The 23,437-nt window shown below is 33.4% G+C and overlaps 1 protein-coding gene across 1 annotated transcript; it reads left to right on the top strand.

The window, feature by feature from the left end:
- The first annotated feature begins 553 nt into the window (after positions 1-553).
- On the top strand, positions 554-1,617 carry LOC149145614 (uncharacterized). Its single transcript, XM_089449377.1, has one exon. The coding sequence runs from the start codon at positions 601-603 to the stop codon at positions 1,438-1,440; it is 840 nt and encodes a 279-aa protein (XP_089305503.1). The 5' UTR covers positions 554-600; the 3' UTR covers positions 1,441-1,617.
- Positions 1,618-23,437: the final 21,820 nt, after the last annotated feature.

Below are 23,437 nucleotides of genomic sequence, written 5' to 3'. Positions count from 1 at the left end.
ATGTATTTATATAAGATAAATAGTAAATGTTTTGCACTATTATTCTTGTGGCACTTGTAAGGTGGACGACCCCTTAACATTTTATGGTGGGGTCCACCCTCATTAAGGAATGCATTGAGGATTTTATCATGACATTTATGTACAAGATTCCAAATTAATATTTATAAATACAGAAGAAGACAAATATTGTCTGTCAACACTAATTTCCAAGTCTAATAATTTTTTAAAGCATTCTTATTCCTTATAAAATATCCTAATAAATTAAATATTATTTATGGACATAGTTAAAATGATTTCAAAAGCCCATAATTTTGTATGCATTATTTTAATCAATAAAATATTTAAGAAAGATCCAGTTCATTGAAATTCAGAACCAATTCACCAGTGTGAAAGGGGACTTTGACTTAGTGGATCCTATTAAAATATGTTTGACAAATTTGAGTAAAAGAGCATTCAACTTCAGGAGGCCCGCCAACTTTCCGTCAAACTGACCACTTTGCCAAATATGGGCGCAAATTATTTCATTTTACGCAACCGAGCAATCAATGTAGTGCAGCGCAGCAACTTCTGTCAAGTTCCTCCAACTGTTTTTGATGACAGATGGCCTGCGCTCCAGCTGTTAGTGATTCTGCTGCAGAAAACGCGTCGCCTCCATTTCATCTTTTGCTCCGAGTAAATAACCCCACCAGAATGATTAGGCTGGACATGAAGAAGCTCGCAGCTCTATATAATCCCATCGCCTGTCCTTGCTCTGCCCTGATTATCACCATGGATGGTACTGGTAGGAACTTCGACGATGGCGCGGACGGGATTCGAAACCGCGACGCTCGGCCTCGAACGTACCGAGGCGTTCGCCGCCGGAGCTGGGGGAAGTGGGTGTCCGAGATTCGCGAGCCTGGGAAGAGAAAGCGCATATGGTTGGGATCCTTCGAAACGGCAGAGATGGCGGCTCGAGCTTACGACGTGGCTGCGCTCAGCCTGAAGGGAAGATCTGCTTTGCCCAATTTCCCGGATTCCGTCCACACGCTGCCGCGCCCCTCTTCTCTGAATCCGAGAGATATCCAGCTGGCGGCTGCCCAGGCAGCCGCCGAATTAACGCAGCCGATGGTCTCTACCGATATTTCATCCTGGCAACCGCAAGATCAAAATTTATACGATTCTAATAATAATGTGAACAATGATTCGGTTTCTGCGTCTGCTTCTGATCATCATAATCACGAACTCTCCAGTGTTTCTATGACGTCTCGCGATCGATTCTCGCTGGACGAAGAATTATTGGCCTTGCATTCTCCCAACTGGGTAATGGATATGGGGTGCGCTGGTTCTGATTTCCTTGTGTCGCCCCCTGCCAACTGCTTCAACGAGACTGATGAATATAATTATGTACATGAACTCAATGGGCTGGACCAAGAGATTTTACCTTCGAGCATTTTTTTCTGATTGTCTCTGTTAACATTTCTCATAAATACGATAGGTATAGCAGGAATGGCACACTGTGATATTCTAGTTATGGGCACACAGTGATATTCCAGTTATTTTTGAGATTTGTTTGTAATATTAATATCGGTATACATCTATTTTAAATAGAGATTTATCTATTTTAAATACAAATTTAAAATGAGTTAAGAAGATGCAATTTCTTTAATTTTAATGTATAATTTTTTAATGAATAATATTATTGAAATGTTTTTATTTTTTTATTTTTTGATTTTTTGATTTTAGGGAATATGAATAAAATTTTAACTTTAATGATGTACAAACAATATTTATAAACAAAAGCCGTAGTCTTTAACGCGACTTTTTGAAAGCCTTTCCGGCGATTTTTTCCGGTGAAAATCCGGCAGTAATTTATTGAAATCGAAGTTTGATAACTAGTTTATGCACAATGAAAGCGTCCCAGGGGTTTTTCAGGGTGCTGAATCCGAATATGCAGTTAAAAAACCATTTTAACTGCAACAAATCATGATTTCATCTCAATTTCTTCCGCCGGATTCCGTCACCGGAATCTCAAAAAGTCGCATTATAGACAACTCCTAAACAAAATTTCAATTTTGATGAGGGAGAGACAGCATTACATATTATACTGAACTGTAAAATAAACCTTTCAACTCAATCATTAAGCAAAATCGCTCCATTAACTAGTATATGTTTCATGTTGATCAAAATTTTTATGTTACAAACTCTCTATGAATAATTTGTTTGCTTGTCTATTCAGTGTTTTTGCCATTGCTGTGTATCCATGATACATGTCAATGAGAGAATGGTCTTGTTAGACTTTAAGCTTCTGTGGTTGATTTTTGGAGAAGTATGATCTGGATTATCCACAATGTCCTGTTCAATATGTCGACATTTCAAACCCCGAAGGAGATCCATCATCAGGGCAAAAAATAATAGATTGATTGAGAGAAAAATCTTTCAACCACAATAAATAAACTATATAATTATTATCCCACCGTTCCATATTAATGGTAATATTTGTTTATTTATTTATTTTAATAAGAAAAAAATAAAAGTTAATGAGTAATAAAACGTTGAGCATCTGATCTAAACTATAACTTAGTCAAAAGGTCAAAAACACACTTCATCTAATTATTGGTTTAATTACAATATTAACCCAGTGGAAAAGTAGAGGTTTAATTACAATATTAACCCAGTGGAATTACAATATTAACCATGATGGATGTATTTCAGCACGTGTTACTTGAAAATTATAATAGTAATAATAATTTAATTTAAATAATAAATATCTATCTGAAGTAAAAATATAATGTGTTTGTCCATGGCTATTTTTCTTCGTGGTTTCTCTTCGGTCTGTCTTCATCGTAAGTGATATACTATAATATGTGATATCAAATTTTATGATTGATTCTTCAAATTTTATCATCGGTTCTTTAGGAGTTGTTTCTTTGAAGAAAGTCTTATTTTAGCGATATATGTTTGCTCTTCCGGTATTTTTAGTGTGAAGGTCTTTATTTTTTCTATTTCTATTCGCTCCGAGGTTGACGATGAAGAGGTCGGGGTGTTTAGTTTGACTTTTTGGGATTTTTGTCTTGCGTTACTAATTTATGTTTTTGGATAGTGGAAATTTGGATTTGGGGTTTTTTATTAAACGAGAAGGAAGCTTTCATCGACTTTTATGTAAAGGGATCTTTGGTAGTTGAGTTTTATAATATTGAAGATAGGGACTTAATCTTTAAGGGCTATGGTTTTGGGATGAAATCTTTGTTTTTTTTTTTCAATATTTTAATAGAGGTTCTATCACTGCATTTGTGGGGTTTGGCTTTTTTTCAGGCTATTTGGTTTGGTTTAACCAAGTTCTATTTTGTCTTTTCTTAAACTTAAGAAGTATTGTAATTATGTCATAATTTATGTGGAAATAGAATTTAACTTAGGATTCTTAATGTTGGACAAAATTTGACTAATAATTTAGGCTTTGAGCTTGTTTCTTTGTGATGTAGGGTTTGTTTTGAAAAAAGGCAGTTAGCTCCTCAATGTCTAAATGAGTTAAAGACATATAAAATGAAGCAAGAAAAATCAACCTAGTGGGTTATTACTAGTTAGTTTTGCCACACAAATCTCCACCTACTCCTCTACCTCAAGTGAGTTCAATTTCTCAAGAAAAACAATAAGTTCAAGTTTCTCAAAGCCCAATGAAAGAAGATCCGATTCAAGCGGACTTGGGATTCATATCCCATGACAAGTTTAGGCCCATGGCAACGAAAAAATGGATAGATCAATTTGATGAAGCCAAATCTAAATTAATCAAAATATTTCGATAAAGTCAATGAAGTCATAGTTGGAAATCATGTATTACTTTTGTTTACTATTATATAATTAATTTGTGACAATATATTCATGTCAAAATTATTGGAATGTAGTTCTTGTGAGTTGTTGGCAAAATAAGTCAATTGCATTCTACCTGGATTATTAACAATTTAAATATACTTACCTTAGTCGAGTGCTTATCACCACCATTATGTGAAACCTAGTATAATCTAGCATTGTGTGAAGCCTAGTCTAATATAGACACTCTTGGGAAGTTTAATTCCCCATAGTGGCTTCCATTCTCAACCCCTCCCATAAGATTTAATAAAATGATAAAATTGACACTAAATATTTTATTTAAAATATATATTAAAATATGTTATTTAATTACAATTATTAAAATAATTTTATTATTATTATTATTATTGTTTTTAAATGCTACTCGCTGATTATTATTAGACATTAAATGAATTACACATCTTTTTTTGAGAAGTAAAAAAGGGACCAGATAATTTTAACTTATTATTATATTAGATTCCCCATCTATACATGATTGTTTTCCCCCTTTTTCCATCTTTTTATTTTATTTTATTTTATAGTTATTTTCCATCCTTTATTCATTAATATTTTTCATAACTTTTTCTATAATATAATATAAATTGTTTATTTATTTTATATATATATAGTTTTTATTTTTATTCTTGTAGAATATTCTTTAATTTCTTAATATTTTTTTGTCATTTTTCTATAAAATATTATATACAATAACACATTATAATTTTATTTATTATAATATTTTCTGAATAATATTAATTTTCAATAATTATTTTAAATGATTATTGAACTATAAAATAAATCTTAAAGATATTATATAATAAAATTTTATTTTTTACATATATTTTTATTTTACACATATGTAGTCCTTAATTTTATTCCTGTAATAACATTCTTTAATTTCCTAATATATTTTCTTAGTATTTTTCTACCAATTATTATATCCAATAACATATTATAATTATATTTATTATAATATTATTAATTTTCAATAATTATGGAATTATAAGAATAAGTCAGAAGCTTATTCTCTTACCTATATTTTTTATAACAAACTTGATTCGTTTTTTTATTATTTATTTTTTTCATTTTATTATAAATAAAATATTTTTAATAAAATAATTTGGTTAAACCTTGAATAGTCTATTTACCTATTATAATTATTATTCTTATTTATCTTTAAATTTAACATATATATATATATATTCAAATTATTAATCTTGATAAATATTATGAGATTGGAATTTAATAGTTTATATAATAATAATTCAAGCTAATATAATAATAAATTAAAATTATTTAGTCTTTTTCTTAATTTATTATATAATATAATAATATATTATTAATTTAGTCAAAAAATTTGTCCTTTCTTATTTTTATTTTATTAATTTTCTTAATTTATATATTTTTTTGTACATTTAATTTTCTTAATAAAATAAATGTTTTTAATGTTTTCTTATATATTCACTAAAAACTCTCACTTAACTTTTTTATTTTGATTAAAATAATTTATTTATTTATAATTTATTATTTTAAATAAGTTTATAAATATAAATGGAGTTGTCTATAATGCGACTTTTTGAAGATTCCGGTGACGAATCCGGCAGAAGAAATTGAGGTTAAATCTTGATTTGTTGCAGTTAAAATGGTTTTTTAACTGCATATTTGGATTCAGCACCGTGGAAAACCCCTGGGACACTTTGATTGTGCAGAAAATACCAATCAAACTTAGGATTCCAATAAATTGCTACCAGATTTTGACCAGAAAAACCCACTGAAAAAACTTCCAAAAAAATCACATTATAGACAACTGCAATATAAATTAGAATAAAATTTTAAACAAAACTAATTATATTTTCAAAATAAATGACATTACTTTTCTCCGCCATGATGTTATATCCATTAACTCCTCCCCGATCTTTAAATTTAAAAAAAAAAAATGAAATGAAAAGGAAAAAAAGTCAAAGCTGATTTTTTTTATGGGTTTTAATTCCCGTCATTAAAAATAATCATAAACCAAAACGAAAAGGGCTGTCCTTACGAACATTCTTTAGATTGCTTTCGCTTTCAATGAGGTGAAACAACTTTGCTATGGTCTTTTTCCCTTTCTTATGACATTCTGATATAGGAGTATTTAGAATATTAACTAAACCATTAATAAAAAAATTAACCATAAAAAGACTATCATTGCATGACGTGATAGGTACGTGGAAAAGGTAAAGTAAACAAATCAATATGCAAGGGCGGCGTAAAGTGAACAATAAAGTCTGTATGTATAAACAAATGGTTTGGAAAATTTGTGTATGAGAAGGTTGAACAGATTGCATCGTGTCATCACAAGTCAAAAGGATATGTGAGTGAAAGTTCGTGTCATCACAAGTCAAAAGGATATGTGAGTGAAAGTTCGTGTCATCACAAGTAAAAGGAATGTGTGAGTGAAAGTTCGGTATTAAAAAGTAGTATGATGAAGGTGAACCGACATGAGATGAGATAGAATTATTAATTATAGAATAGTTAATTAAACTGTTCCCCTAAGTAAATTTAATAATTTAACATTATTAAAAATATAGTGTACAATTAATATTTCAAAATTCTATGTCTAATTTAATTATATAATTTTTAATTAATTTAAAATATTATATATTTTGAATATTATCAAAATAATATTTTTTAATTTTTTCCAAAACTTCACTTCATTATATAATTGATGGTTAAGACTAAAAACATTGTTTTTAAATAAATAAATAGTTATTTTTTAATTTTTTATTATAATTATAATTATAATTATAATGGAGAATGAGTTTTTTATATATATATAGACTGATTATTTTATGTTTATAATACTTTATAATTATTTTAATAAATGGGATAGGTTTTTTTTAGTAAACATGTTTTTTTATTGTACAAAGTAATTTCCCTCGTGTTGTTTTCGCATTGGTCTAATACTTAATTCATTTGGTATAACATGAGAGCAATCATCACAAGCACCTTGGGAGGGGGCGAACCCCTCTTTCAAGAATGTGGTCACAGGAGATGGAGGTTCTAGTTCAAGCCATCAAATGCAAGCACCCCATCAATCGGCTTGGGGCCTAAGTCATGCAAAAAAAACAACTATTATCCCCCATTGTGGGTGAATTGGAAAAACCATATGCAAGGAAGATGCCTCCCTGAGGTAGTCAAGGATCCAAAATATGAAGTAAAATCAGACAAAATTGAGAGCTTCCTCTCGCATATGAAGGATCATGCCTTATTATGCAACTTCATTAGCATTTGGCCAATAGAGAGAGCATTGGTTGGATGGATCCAACAAAAATAGCATCTAAATGGACACACTGATCTTTGGCGATCAGATTTTGATAGAAGGGTAGAAAACAATATAACAAATTTCTCTAATGAACTTGATACATAACATAATGTTTTGGAGGCTCATAATGATAGTTGATTTGGAGAAGATTATGTTCAGAATGTAGAAAATGAGGATCTGTTTCGCTGCTACAAGACCCTCCAAAATTTTAGCTTATGCTCAATTTAGGAGCCTTCCTTGGTCCTGTACATTGTCATCACAAACATTAAAACTCATTCCATGTGATTTCTTGAAGTGTTTCAATCCCTTTTGCAAGATAGGAAAAATGTTAGGTCCCTATAATACTAGTGATTCCCCCATTACTATTGTCATTGTATCCCTTATTGTTATTGTTGTGCCTCTATTATCCCCATATTGTTATTATTGTGCCCCATAGAATCTCACTATTGTTATTTTTGTGCCTGTATATTATTTATGTTAGGTCGGCTTTGGTTATATTGTGACTCCTTAGACTCCTATATACAGAAAGGAGGTTTTATCATTTGAATCATCTAAGAATTGTTCATTTTTGTAATGTAAAGGAGGTTGCCTCCTCGAAGAGGCTTATTTATAAGGCGTTGATCTATCTTTTCTATCTTTTTGTGAGTTGGTTTTATAACATTTGGTATCAGAGCTTTGGATTCTAGGGTTTCGCTGCTCCAAATAGGTCATCGTGGGATTTTCGCTATAACTTTGTTTCTATGATGTTTCAGAAGCTAAAAACAAAACCCATTTGATACAAAATCTCGCTGAACCTCGGACCCAAATTTTAGATCTTGTCTCGCTATATTTTCGGAGATATAATCTGAGAAAGTTAGGGTTTTTGCAAACCCTCGAATTACATTCCAAACAGGTGACCTTGGGAAAATCGTCGTAACTTTCGCTCTGAGCATTAGATTGATTTTTCGTAAGAAGTTACAAAAAGAGGACAGATTGTAGTTTTTTGGGTATCATTTTTTGAACCTAAGGTTGAAACAGTGACCCGCGGAACGTCGTACAAGTTCACTCTACTCATGTCATTGTGGGAGATTTGGCATAACTCTTCATTGGAGAATCCAATCTTGATCAGACTAGAGAGGTTAGAAATATTACTCAGAGGGTTACCGCAGGAAAAAATTTCAGACCTTGGAGATCCAAAATTAGAGAGATACATCAGATTCAATATCGAGCTCCTACAAAGCGAAAAAAGGTGTGTAGTTTTTTAAATTTTTGCATAAGCTTGGTTTGAAAAATTATTTTGAAGGAATTAAAAGGGCATAGTGAAGCATTATTATCGGTAATTAATGCCCCGAAGAAAGAAAATGAAAACACCTAGTAAGCAACCTAAAAGCTCTAGCATGACTCATGAAAAAAAGGAAGAAATGCAACATTATATATCAAAATTATGAGACCGAGTGCAACAAATTTCACTCAGACAAAGGTAACAAAAGTTAAGATGGATGGTTTAAAGAAAGACATAGAAGCTAATATGTATGGCGTGGAAGCTATGATGGATGGTTTAAAGAAAGGTGTAGAAGCTAAGATGAATGACGTGAAAGCTAAGATGGACGACGTGGAAGCTAAGATGGATGGCATGGAAGTTAAGATGGATGATTTAAAGAAAGGCATGGAAGATTTGAAGACAAATTTGACAAAGTTTGTACAAGAAATGCTTACTAATAGTGAAAGAGTAGTAAAGGAAACTCATGATGAGAACAAAATAAATGTTAATCATGATTTCATAGACTTTAACGTTGGATCGAAGAACCACCATGTTCCAAAGATCGATATGAGGAAGTTTGATGGAAAGGATCTTGGAACATGGATACTACAGATGGAGCAATTTTTCGATCTCCATAATGTGAAAAACACACAAAAGGTACGCATTGAAACTTTATATTTGGAATTAGTTTGTATGGTATCGATGGCTTTGCTCTCGTAAACAAATTGTCACTTGGGCTATTTTTACGGATGAAATGATAGCACATTATGAGGATACAAAAAGCAACACTTTTTTTAGCCAATTGATAAATCTCAAACAAAAGGGTTCATTGATTAAGCACATTGAGGAATTCCAAAAATTGAATATAAGGGTAAAAGATATTCCAGAGGTGCATAGGATTGATGTGTTCATAGGGACTTTAAAAGATAACATCCAACATGAGATTCGCCTTTGGGAACTAGATCCATTGGAGAAGGCATTCAAGTTGGCAAGAAAAATGGAAAGCAAAATTATGGTAACAAGGAAGCCTACCACTCACAATCATAAAGATTAAAGTATTGCTGCCCCTAGCCATCCATAATTTTTTTCTATAATATAATAAAAGCAACTTATTTATTTATTTTACATATATATAATTTTTATTTTTATTCTTATAATAACATTCTCTAATTTGTTAATATTTTTTTTTGTCATTTCTCTATAAAGTGTTATATACAATAACATATTATAATTTTATTTATTATAATATTTTTTATATAATATTAATTTTCAATAATTATGGAACCATAAAATATATCTTAGAGATATTATAAATAAAATTTTATTCTTTTAGATATATTTTTATTTTACACATATATAGTCTTTATTTTTATTCTCTAATAACATTCTTTAATTTCCTAATATATTTTCTTAGCATTTTTTACAAACGGTTATATCCAATAAAATGTTATAATTTTATTTATTATAATGTTGTTAAAATAATATTAATTTTCAATAATTATTTTAAATGATTATTGAATTATAAGAATAAGTAGCTCTTACCTATATTTTTCTTGATTTGTTTTTTATTAATTTTATTATAATATATTTTTAATAAAGATAATATAGTTTGGTTAAACTTTGAATAGTTCTATTTACTTATTATAGTTATTATTTTTATTTATTTTTAACTTTAATAAAAATATTTTTTATTTTTATTTTTATTCAAATTATTAATTTTCGTAAATATTATGAGATTGGAATTTAATAGTTTATATAATAATAATTGATGTTAATATAATAATAAATTATAATTATTTGGTCTTTTTTGTCTTTTCTTATTTTTATCCATTAATTTTCTTAATTTATATATATATATATATATTTCAACATTTAATTTCCTTAATTAAATAAATGTTTTTAGTATGTTCTTATATATGGACAAAATAAAAACTCTCACTTAACCTTCTTATTTTGATTAAAATAATTTATTTATTTTTAACAGAAGTTAATAAATATAAATTAGAATAAAATTTTAAACAAAACTAATTATATTTTCAAAATCCTCGTCATGACGGACCGGTCTTGTGTTCAATCCCGAGCAAGGTCGTAGCTCGTCGTGCGAGTAGTTAGTCTAAACCGGGCCAAGCCCACTACCTTTCTCCCGGATGCGGGTGTTAATGACGCGTGAGGGGCATGTGGCTCGTCACATGGGCAGCTGTCAGCCCGGACGAGCCACGCCACACCAGTACGCATGCCCCTTAAATTCGCCGGAAGGTGAAGCAATGGGCTCGAAAGGTAAGGTTTTCACGGAGGGTGATGTCGTTGGAATGTTCAGTCCAGTGCAGGCGCCATTCAATGCGCTGCAGCATTCGAGGAATATGGATGTTATTAAGTTTGAATCCCAAACCACTCTTCCGCATTCCTTCAAGCAATTTGAGTGGGTGTTGGCAGAGGCAGAACATTCTCTGGCCCGGTGTAAGGTTTCTCAGGGTAATTCTATTTTGGGAGGCAATTGTTGGATAACCAGAGAAAGGCTCAGGATGAGCAGCCGCAGAGGAGGTTCAAGGGGTCGTTCAGCCTCTCAGAGGCCTGACATTTCGCCTTCCTCTTCAGTGGAGATCACCTCAGAGCAAAATAGGACTCCGAGCAGCAATGTAAGAGGCAGCAGGGGAATTCAGGAGTGTGGTCACACGGAACACCCAGCCATTCGATACCGAATCCCATGCACATTGGCGAACAATACCCTCATCGTTTCGGTCACCGTGGAGCATTGCAGCAACATACGGGGGCGTCTGGAAAATGTGACTGTGCCGAAGGTTGATATGGAAACTCCCACTGTCGACTTCAGACGACCAATTCAGAAGGATGATGCCGGCCCTAGTGAACCTGTTCAGCGGAGCTCGCGCTCGGACGCGGAAGATTCGAAGAAGCTTAAGGGTCCAGCAATGGACGAGCCCCATACCACGGATGAAGACTAACTTTGCAGACGCTATGTCCTCGCGGCAAGGAATGCATCTCTCTGACTATTTCATTTTGCTCACTTTGTATGTTTGTTACGGGGTTTATGTCTACCGTGTCGGTCCAAATCACCACAGTGTCAGTCTACGTGTCAATCTACATGTCCACAGTGTTGAATTATGTATCCACCGTGTCGAATTATGTATCCACCGTGTTGAATTATGTATCCACTGTGTCAACCCATATGTCCACCATGTTACTTCTAAATGTCGGATATGTCAGAAGGAAGGTAAACTGGTCTCTCTCAGTGCCAGTTTTGCTATGATTGATAATTCATGGGGAAAATCTCTCTGAAGGAACAGGGCCTCGGCCCAAATGTAAATTTTTGCTGTAATTTTGGCTTTTTTGTAATATAATTAGATCAGTTTTATCGAGAAAAAAAATAAAATAAATAACATTACTTTTCTCCGCCGTGAGGTTATATCCATTAACTCCTTCCCGATCTTTAACTTATAAAAGTGAAAAGGAAAAAAAGTCTAAGCTAATTTTTCTTTTATGGGTTTTAATCCCCGTCATTAAAAATTAATCATAAACCAAAACGAAAAGGGCTTTCCTTACGAACATTCTTTAGATTGCTTTCGCTTTCAATGAGGTGGAACAGGTAAAGTAAACGTGATAACGTAGGTGGAAAAGGTAAAGTAAACCAATCAACATACGAGGGAGGCGTAAAGTGAACAATAAAGTTTGTAGGTATAAACAAATGGTTTGGAAAATTTGTGGATGAAAAGGTTGAACAGATTAAAGTCAAAAGGATATGTGAGTGAAAGTTCGTGTCATCACAAGTAAAAGGAATGTGTTAGTGAAAGTTCGGTATTAAAAAGTAGTATGATGAAGGTGAACCGACCAGAGATGAGATAGAATTATTAATTATAGGATTGTTAATTAAACTGTTCCCATAAGTAAATTTAATAATTTAACATTATTAAAAATATGGTATACAATTAATATTTCAAAATTCTATTTCTAATTTAATTATATAATTTTTAATTAATTTAAAATATTATATATTTGAATATTATCAGAATATTATTTTTTAATTTTTTCCAAAACTTCACTTCATTATATAAAATATTATATATTTGAATGTTATCAGAATATTATTTTTAAATTTTTTCCAAAACTTCACTTCATTATATAATTGATGGTTAAGACTAAAACCATTGTTTTTAAATAAATAAATAGTTATTTTTTAATTTTTTATTATAATTATAATTATAATGGAGAATGAGTTATATATATATATTTATACTATTTTATGTTCATAATACTTTATAATTATTTTAATAAACGGGATAGGTTTTTTTAGTAAACATGTTTTTTTTATTGTATAAGGTATTTCCCTCGTGTTGTTTTTACATTGGCCTAGCACTTAATTCATTTGGTATAACATGAGACCAATTATCACACACACCTTGGGAGGGGCCAAACCCCTCTTTCAAGAATGTGGTCATAGGAGATGGAGGTTCTAGTTCAAGCCATCAAATGCAAGCACCCCATCAATCGGCTTGGGGCCTAATTCATGCAAAAAAAAATAACTATTATCCTCCATTGTGGGTGAATTGGAAAAACCATATGCAAGGAAGATGCCTCCTTGAGGTAGTCAAGGATCCAAAATATGAAGTAAAATCAGACAAAATTGAGAGCTTCCTTTGGCATATGAAGGATCATGCCTTATTATGCAACTTCATTAGCATTTGGCCAATAGAGAGAGCATTGGTTGGATGGATCCAACAAAAATAACATCTAAATGGACACATTGATCAAGAGCTGGGAGCAAAGGGTTTCTTGACAAGGACTTTTGCAAATTTGGAAGACATAAATAGGGTATTCAAGAGCGGCCCGTATTTTTTCAACAATGAGATGTTATTCATGAAATTCTGGCAAGAAAGGTACAACCCAAAAAATGAAAAATTCGTAGCAATGTTAATTTAGGTTTGCCAATTTTCTTTGATGAAAGAATTTGGGAGGAGGAAATATTAGAAGGTATTGGAAACATGATCAAATATTTTATGAAAATATCCAAAGTGACCAAGCGATGAAACTACACCTCATATGCAAGGATATGTGTATATAAGAATGTTCACCAACCACTGATGAAATCAATTGAAATCCCCTACCATGATGAACTTTGGAAACAACCTTTATATTATGAGCATGTATTGTTCAAACCCTGTAAGTGCGATGAATATGACCATCTCTTTAGGAGATTTTCCCCTGAATCTCATAGAAGAAACATTAGAAAATCAACAAAAATTAGATGGTGAGGGTTTTTAGAAAGTTCAACCTCGCGAAAAAAACCTTGAGCACATAATGCAATAACATTAAAGGAGCTTTTCAAAAACCATTACGAGGCATTGATTAAAGAAGAGTAGGAAATGCCAAATTTGGTACATCCTGAAGAAAAGAATCAAGAGAAAGGAAATGGAAAACTAAAGGTGGAAACTTGTAGGAGAAAAAAGCCAGAAGAATCCACAAAAAACACAACAATAAAGGAATTTGATATGTCATACATACATGGAACAAGAAATGTTAATGGGCTGAGGGACATGGATGTGGATGATATTGCACTCATAGACCTCATCAAAGAAAGGATGTAAGGACCCAGGAAAGATACTAGATCAGAGAAAAAGAAATTTGTTTAGACAAATATATGCGCAACTAAAAAATAAATGGAATTTGACTTTGAAGGGAACAAGCTCATCCCTAACAAGTCTTGGCATCAAAACATAAAGCTTCAAAGATACTCCCAAGCATGTGAAGTAAGACAAAAAGAGAGGAAGGGAAAGCAAAAAGAGTTGATAGAAGAGATGGGGGATGCACTTTTCAATTTTGGACAAGTGGCTCTATTAACAGAGTCATTTTCCTCTACCCAACATCATTCCCAATGATGATAATTTCATGGAATATAATAACCCTTAACTTCTATGGGAAAAAAAGGTTCTCAAAGAGAGATTCTGTAGGGAACTCCCTACAATAGTAATGTTACAAAAGACTAAATGTGACAATGATAAAGTCAACTCAATAGCCTCTCATTGTTGCATAGGATGTCAAACCTTAGCACTAGATGTTGTTGGGAAATCAGGGGGACTAGGCTTTCTTTGAGACTTGGCTAGCATTAGAGAGCTTCACCAAAATAAGTTGCATGCATTATAGGTGGAGACTTCAACATGGTGATATCATTGAAGGAAAAAAAGAGAGGTATATATTGATTGGGCATAGACTCCCAACAATTCAAACAACTAATGAAACAAATGAAGTTAGCTAACGTGGAACAATTAATGGAGTATTCACATGGAACAATCATTGCAATAGTAAGAAGCAAATGGCCACACACTTGGATACATTTTTAGTCTCATAATATCTCTGGGAAGTTGATGTCTTCCCGGAAGCTTCTATTTATCCTTGTATAGGTTTAGATCACTACCAATATATTTAGAAATAGATATCAAAGTTTCCCCTTAAAATATGCCTTGCATATTCGAGAGTTTCAAGCCTAAGGATCCATCCTTCCTTGAGAGGGAAAATGTGTGGTGAGAAGATATTGAAGTCCAAGGTCCATCCAATATGGCCAAGTTTCAATAAAAGCTCAAGATTCTTAACTCAAAAACCAAAAATGGAACAAAGAGGATTTTGGAAATAATTTCCAAGAAAAACAAGATTTTGGAGGTATAAATGCAAGAGATTCAACAAAAAATAAGTATGGAGGGAAGAAATAGGTATCTAGCTACAAAAGAACGAGAATTGCTCACAAAAATAGAAAGAAGACAACAATAGGAAATATTATGGAGGCAAAGGTCAAAAATCCACAAACTTTGAGAAGGGGAGAAGAACACAAAGTTTTTTCATAAATCGATGATCAAACACTGACATCATAACAAGATTTTTTTTTATCAAAGATGAATTAGGGTGAAAACTCACAAATTACAAAGAGATGGAGAAATAATTGGTTAGATATTATAGATTTATTTTAGCTGAACTAAATCAAAGTTGATGGAGACAAATTCAAAAGATCACAGAAAATATCCCACTGTTGGTTCAATTAGATCATAATGCTTTGTTAATGCGAAATGTATCATATTCCAAAGTTGAAGAGGTCGTAATGTCCATGCCAAAAACAAAGCGCCAAGTATTGATGGGATCATGACATATTTTTTCTAGGCTTGTTGGCACTTCCTTGGCAAAGAAAACCATGACCTGGTGGAGGAATCTCACATTTCATGCTCTTTATTTCTAGCCTTGAATGCCACACTATTAACACTAGTTCCCAATTCCAATAAGGCCTAGGATCTTGGTAGCTTCAAATCAATGGCCTCATGAAATTTGATATAGAATATTATTTCAAAAGTCATTTAAAATAATCGAAATCCACCCCGCCAAATCTAATGTTAACGGAGCAAGCTGGTAATGTGGACGAAAGACAAAGTTTAGATGTAATGGTAGTATACCATGAGGTCCTCTATTTACTGAAGAAGAAAAAAATTATAAAAAGGTAGGAATGCCAGTTAAGCTTGACCTATCTAAGGCCTTTGACAAACTTAGTTGGGCTTATCTTTTCAGTTTTCTCACAACCTTGGTTTTTTAAGTAGTTGGATTAACTAGGTGGGAGCTTTGGTTACAACCCATTTATTCTTAGTGACTTTCAATGGATCTCCTTCCTCAACATTGAAGCCTTCATGTGCTCTCTTTCCATTCTTATTTATTCTTGTTGTAGAAGGGTTGTGACACACCATAAAGGTACTAATAGCACAAGGAAAGATAAAAGGATTAAGACTCTATGACATTGATCTTCCCATCTCCCATCGATATTTTGTTGATGATAAGATGCTAATGGGAGTTCCTACAATAAGAGAAGCTAGAGATCTAAAATAAATCCTGGAGGAATTCACAGAGGCCTCAAGTACATCCACTAATGCAGGTAAATATCAAATTATTTCTTTAATAATAACTTGCAGTGCAAGGGAACCTGGACAAATTGCTGGATTTTTGGCATAGTTCTCTCCCTGCTAAATATCTAGGGGTACCTTTGGTAGACAAATCCCTCATAACTATTCACTAAAAAGAATCAATCTAGAAAATATCCAAAAAACTAGATTGTTGGAACTTCATATTTATAAATTCTGCTAGCAAATTTGTCTTGTTAAAATCATTCTTGCAAGCCCTTCTAATATATCTTCTCTCTACATTAGCGGTGCCCAATGTAATCCTCATATTGATCAAGATTAACTATAGATCCTTTCTCTGGGGAGAGTCTATGAGGGAAAAAAATGGGCCTTTTTATCCTAGGATAATTTATTTCTTCACAACAGAAGGAGGTCCTAGTCTTCATGAAAAAATCTAGATAATATTTTGGGGGGAATTTATGGTGGGGGTGGATCCAAGGTGGCTAGGAGTTATGGAGGGAAATTTGGAGTGAGAAATACAACCCCTCTCAATAATGGAAACAGTAATTGAGAGTGAAAAACCTTATTCAAGGATCTTCCATATGAAATTTGGATAGCACTAATAAACTCATCATATATCAACATTGTTTATGAGAAGTCCAACAGGGAAAGGATACCTTGTTTTGGATGAACTCGTGTAAGTAGTATCCAAATTTTGGTGGTAGGATGAAATTTCTTGTTATAAAAGAGCTTATGAAATCTGGAGGTCTCTTGACATTAGAAAATTATTGGCACTAGATAGTGGAGCACACCTCATGGAGAGAATGGAAAAATAAGGAAAGATGGCCTCAAACTTTTGATCAAGCCAATCTGGACACATTAATGGAAGAACTTCACAAATAAAAGATACTACTTTCTAAGGGATAAACAAATTTGATCGGGCTATAAAGAGAAGGGCATGTTCACAATCAAAGAGGCATATCAACTAGCTATAAGCCACATCAATCTTCCTCATCTTGATCTGGAAACAAGTTTGGGCTCAGAACATATAGCCCAAAGTTTCCCATTTTATTTGATTGTTATATACTACATAAAAAATCCCTTTCATGGGATAAAATTGTCTATAGAGGATTTGAAGGTCGTTCCCTCTATTTTCTATGTATATTATATGCATAGGACATGGTGCACTCATTCAATACATGCATTTTTTTTAAAACATTATGGTCTTAATTCTTCAGCTTATTTGGACACTCATATGTGAATAGGAATGGAATCACAAAAACAATTGAAGGTTGGAGATCTTCTATGACAAGTATCCTATTGTAAATCAAGATTGGGCCCTAATTCTAGGGTTTTTTACTATGGAACATAAGGAATGAGCATAGAAAAATTTAGGGGTGAATCTACGCACATGGGAGAAATTTAAAGGATTTTATATTTTGGATTGATGAATTTTTAAAATTACACCCTTTTTCTATCGTTCGCCCATAAATTATGGAAAAAGTAAGAGATAAAAAAAATTTAGCCACCAATATTATGGAAACAATTAGAGATAAAATATATTTCTCCTCTCCAAATTTTCGTTCGAAGCCCCGATTCGCCTTGAAAAATCGTTTGCAGGTGGGATTTTCTTCCAATCGCCCCCCTCCAATTTTTAGGAATGGCTCATAACTCATTCCAAGCCCTTATTCGCCTTGAAACAATTGTTTGCATGTATCACAATGCAGGTGGGATTTTCATTTACTTCCAATCGGCCCCTGATTTCCATGAATGGCATTGGCTAGGGGCTATTTTTCCCTTGTCTATGGTTGAATTTGTCCTAGATTTTAGGGGTTTTCTTTCATTTATGATCTGATTCCCCTATATAAATGTGTATGATATCTACACTTAGAACGAATCCATCCAAATCACCAACACATAGTTAAGAGAGGATGTTAGGATATTCTGACACATAGGAAATAGTTAAGTATAACTTGGTCTAATGTAGATTTAGGTAAAGTGTGTTTCTTTACTATGTACTTTTGTAACTTACAATTTGATGGTCACGATATGTTCTAGACGTGAAGTGATCTGACGGTTCATTCTCTCCTCAGTATTACTGACACTTGATCCGTGGCTTAACACCCGATGGGTCCATGATCTTTATTTAAAGAGCATGGAGGGTGATTTGTAGGGTAACTGTTCATGAGAGAAGCTTATGCAAATTTTCATTCTTTTATTAATAAATTGTCTGAAGTGATCGCGTTGGCTTAGGCTGTGGACTGTTTCTCTCTTTGATGGTTTTAACCACGTCAAGAATACTGGTGTATTGATCTGTGATCTGTTTGTGAGCGGTGTCCTTTGGTGTTCTGTCTGAGGAACTTACCCTGTAAATTCCTACATGGTATTAGAGATATTTGAGGGCCGCATCCGTTGGTGATCCAGATCTGAAGCCCGTATAGCTGCATCCGACTGTCATTTCCTAGATCTACTTTTATTGACTGCTTTCGAGTTGGAGGACTGCTCTATTGTGTTAGGAGCATTTGTTCCAGTGAGGAATCCCTTTCGTTTCACGCAAAAAGGTTTTCCGGTGGCCCTAGCTACGTCATTTTAAAGATATTGAGGTATACAGTCTTTATTTGCAGTTCTAGCTATTCATCTCTCTATTTATTTTGGTTTATTTAGCTCTCTGTTTTTATTACCAGATCTATACCTTTCATTTCTGCATATGCTCTTTGTCCCGCGACTCTGTGCGATTTGGGAAAATCAGAAACATAAATGAAGGATTTTTCTCATGCGTATGCTCTTTTCCGCCGCACCTTAGTGTGATCTCGGAAAATCAGAAACATTGAGGAAAATATTTAGTTTCCAGCTAAAACTAACTTCAAGCCATAAGGTTTGTTTTTTTTTTGTATGTCCATGATGGGTTTTGTGGTTTTTTCTTTGTAGGCAAAAAAAACGTTTTCAAGTAAACACGCACCCCAAAGCTTCAGTGACTAAAAAAAAAAAACCACACCTTCCTCTTTTCCGAAAATTACTAACCTTTTAAACTAGCTCACTTGGTCCAAAGTTACTTTATGTGAATAGAGGTCTTGAGTTCAAGTCTTTCTTTTTGTTGAGTTACTTTTTCAAAAAGCACATGTAACTTATGTTTTAAAGTTACTTTATGTAAAAGCGTTCTCACCCATTATAAAAATTGAGTCACTTATAATTCTAAAGTCTCTTTATCTTTTATTTAAGTTACAATTTAGTGGGTAGCTCATAAAGTGCCATTGTAAAAATGACTTTCACTTATTTATAAAAGTGAGTCACATAAATTATTATTATTATTATTATTTTTTTTAAAGTGAGATAATTAGATTAAGTTTGGAAAGGGGGGATTTTTTTTTAAATATAACATTATCATTCATTTCCACACATTCACGCACTTCGTTGGCATATTCAACAACTTTTCTTCAAAAATCCATAACTTCTTCATTTGGAAGCCATTTTCAGAGCTGTTTTTTTGAATCAGCCTAGATATTTCCATTGGAACACTTAGTTTCAACATCTATAGCTCCAGTTTCTATTAAAATGGAAATTCCATGCCAAGTTATTCTTGACAGCACCAACTACTTCCAATGGTGGTCCTACATTATGGATTTACTTAGAAGTAAAGGTCTTTACAGAATAGCTTCAGGCCAAGAAACCAAACTTCAATCTGAAGATAAGGCATCCAAATGGGAAAATATGCAAGATCAAACACGTGGGTTGATAGGTATATCTATTTCTCCAGACCTTAGAATCCATATCGCATAACTTGATACTCCTAATGAAGCAATGAAACAGCTGACTAAATTTTTTGGAATTAAAAATGAAATTAGAGCCCATCAACTCAAAAATGAGTTGCTTACATTGGACCCCAATAATAATTCTTCCATTGAAGATTTTTTGTCCAAGTTCAAGACCCTTAAGCTTCTCTTGGAAGGTGTTAAGGTTAAGAAAGAAGATGGTATCCTTATCTATTCCATTCTTACTAAGTTGTGACTAGCCTACTTTGTGTTTGTTTCCAGCTTCCATTCTACTAGAGAAGCCTTTATTTCTCAAGGAAAAGACTACAAGTCCCCCTCTTTTGACGCCTTTTGTGATTCTTTAATAAGAGAACAAGAAAAGCTCTTATATCTTGGTATTCTTAATCTTGGAAACTCTTCTAAGAAAGCCTTAGCTGCCCAACAACAACCAAATTCAAAGAATCCTAAGAAGCAGTATCCTAAAAAAAATGGTCTTAAACCAAACAAGGGTCCTAAGCAATTTCAGTCTCAAAATAAAAAATCATTTCAACAAAATGATAAGGCAAATAAAAACAAAGGGAAGAAGACTGATTGACATTGCCACTTTTGTAATCGATATGGCCACTTAGAATACAAATGCTTTAAGAAGATGGAAGCCTTGCAAGCAACAATGAAGAAGCTTAACATCCATTTGGGGCACTCTTCAACTTCAACTTCATCTTCAGGAATAACACTTTCTGCTTGTGGTTGTCAAGCATCTTGGTCTAGTTATGCACTAAATGTATCTTCTTCTTCTCATTCTCATGAGTGGCTCATTGATTTTGGAGCTTCTTATCACATGGCCAAAAACAAAGCCATGTTTTCTTATTTACATGATTGTAACACCAAAAATATATATGTTGGTGATGATAGATCTCTTAGTGTTGTATGGACTGGAACTGTTCATCTAGACAATGGTCAATTTAATGATGTATTACGTGTTCCAACCTTATCCTACAACCTTCTATCTGTATATTAGATAACTCATTCAGGTGAAGGTAAAATTGTTGAATTTTCACCTCACGATGTTGTTATTAAGGACCTAAGAGATCCTAGACAGATTTTATCTACTGGCATTGCTGATGATTCTACAAGGTTGTATAAGTTTAACAACTTTGGGTCACCAAATCTTCCCTCGGTATTTGTTTCTCATAATGATGAAGTGAGCAAACTTTGGCATGAGAGATTTGGTGACTTAAACTATCGCTCCCTTCAGAATCTATGTAAATAAAATATGGTGACAGGTCTTCCAATGGTATCTTGCAGAGATGGTGTTTGTTTTGGATGTGTACTCAGAAAACATCGTTAGGATAGTTTTGAAAAACGTGCCTCTTGGCACGCCTTAGCCCCTTTACAACTTGTGCATAGTGATTTATGTGGTCCACTTCCAGTTGTTTCATTCTCTGGCTACAAGTATTTCTTAACTTTCATTGATGATTTCTCCAAATGCACTTGGGTATACTTCTTAAAACTCAAGAGTGAAGTATTTAACATGTTCTTGGCCTTTAAGGCCTTTGTTGAAAAACAATCTGGACATCAAATTCTTAAGCTAAGATTTGATAATGGCGGAGAATATGTTAACAACAAATTCATCAACTTTTGCACTGAGAATGGAATTCAAATGCAAAATATTGTTCCATATACTCCACAACAAAATGGTGTAGCTGAAAGGAAGAATCACACCTCAAAGGAAATGACTAATTGTATGCTTCAATCTAAAGGACTTAGTCTTAATTTTGCGCAGAAGCAATTAACTGTGCAAATTACATAGTAAATCGCACTCCTAATAAGGTTTTAAAGAATATCACTCCAGAAGAAGCATGGAGCTGAATTAAACCATATGTAAGTCACTTTCGTGTTTTTGGAAGTGAAGCATGGGCCCATATTCCAAATGAGAAACATAAAGCTTTAGAACCTAAGAGTGAAAAATGTATTTTTGTTGGATATTCTGAAGATGTCAAAGGATATAGACTTATTCCACTTAAGTCCAAAAATGTTATCATTAGAAGAGATGTAAAGTTTGTGGAAAATATATCGGCCTACGAGCCTAGTTCGGTGGATGTGCCACCTCTCTATCCCTTCTACTTCTGAAAATATTTCTTCTTCAGATGATGACAGCGAGGATGACAATCCTCCCCCACCTTCTCAGGATCCTCCTTCAGCTCCTCAGCTTCCAAAATGGGTTTTGCTACTCGGGATGCAGCAGGTGCTCTTTTCGGTGATCCTACAGATTAACGACGTACACATTCTCAATTCGATAGAGCCTCTTCTTTACTATCTCAAGCTTCAACGAATTATGATCCTGACACCTTTGCAGAAGCTTTAGGCCATATAGTTTGGGATGCAGCTATGAATGAAGAATATCGTTCATTATTGGCAAATGATACATGGGATCTTGTTCCTCTTCCAAAGGGATGAAAACTTGTTAGATGCAAATGGGTTTAGAGAACCAAGTGGACCAGATGGAAAATTTGTTAAACATAAAGCTCATCTTGTTGCTAAGGGTTTTTCACAGGTTGAAGGCATTGAATATACTGAAACCTTCTCCCCTATTGCCAAAATTAACTCTATCCGCCTTGTTTTTTCCCTTGCTGCCTCTTTCGAATGGAAAGTCCATCATATGGTTGTTAAATCTGCCTTCTTGCAATGGGACTTGCATGAAGAAATCTATATGGAACAACCTACTGGCTTTATACAAATAGACTCCAACCTTGTATGTCAGCTTAAGAAATCCCTTTATGGTCTCAAGCAATCCCCTCGGGTTTGGTATGCCAAAATGGATAATTTTCTTTTAGAAACTGGCTATTCTAGGTGTCATTTTGACAATATTGTCTACACCAAGAAAGTGGGCAAGTCCCTTATCATTCTTGTTCTTTATGTTGATGATCTTATCCTTACTGGTAGTGATCCCAACCTTATAAGCCATATGAAGTCCAGCCTTAAAAAGAAGTTTGAATTGACAGACTTAGGACAATTGCATTATTTCTTGGTCTTCAAGTCTTGCAATCCAAGGAAGGTATTTCCCTTTCCAAATCCAAGTATGCCTGTGATATTTTATGCAATTTTCACATGGAAGACTATAAGCCAGCCCCTTCTCCCTTTCAGTTTGGAGCCAAAATTTTAGTCACTTGTACTTCCCCTGAAGTTGATGCTACCTTATACCGTCAACTTGTAGGAAATCTTTTGTATCTGACCCATACTCGTCCTAAACTTTCCTTTGCTGTTGGCCTTATTGCTCGGTTTATGCAAAACCCACGTGAAAGTCATTGGAAAGAAGCTAAAAGAATACTTCGTTATGTTCAAGGTATAGTTCAGTTTGGGATTCATTACAGTGCAAAAGCATATCCTCTATTGGTTGGTTTCATTAATTTCGATTGGGCTGGTGACCCTGATGATCGGAAGTCTA

The sequence above is a fragment of the Pinus tabuliformis genome, chromosome X (assembly GCF_031772625.1).
Source record: "Pinus tabuliformis cultivar Carrire ecotype Pingquan chromosome X, CPIR1, whole genome shotgun sequence".
NCBI lineage: Eukaryota > Viridiplantae > Streptophyta > Pinopsida > Pinales > Pinaceae > Pinus > Pinus tabuliformis.
The sequence above is the reverse complement of the archived record's forward strand: the minus strand, read 5'-3'. Positions and strand labels throughout refer to the sequence as shown.

Coding starts and splice junctions, on each gene's coding strand:
- LOC149145614 (XM_089449377.1), top strand. CDS start 601: ATGGCCTGCGCTCCAGCTGTTAGTGATTCTGCTGCAGAAAACGCGTCG.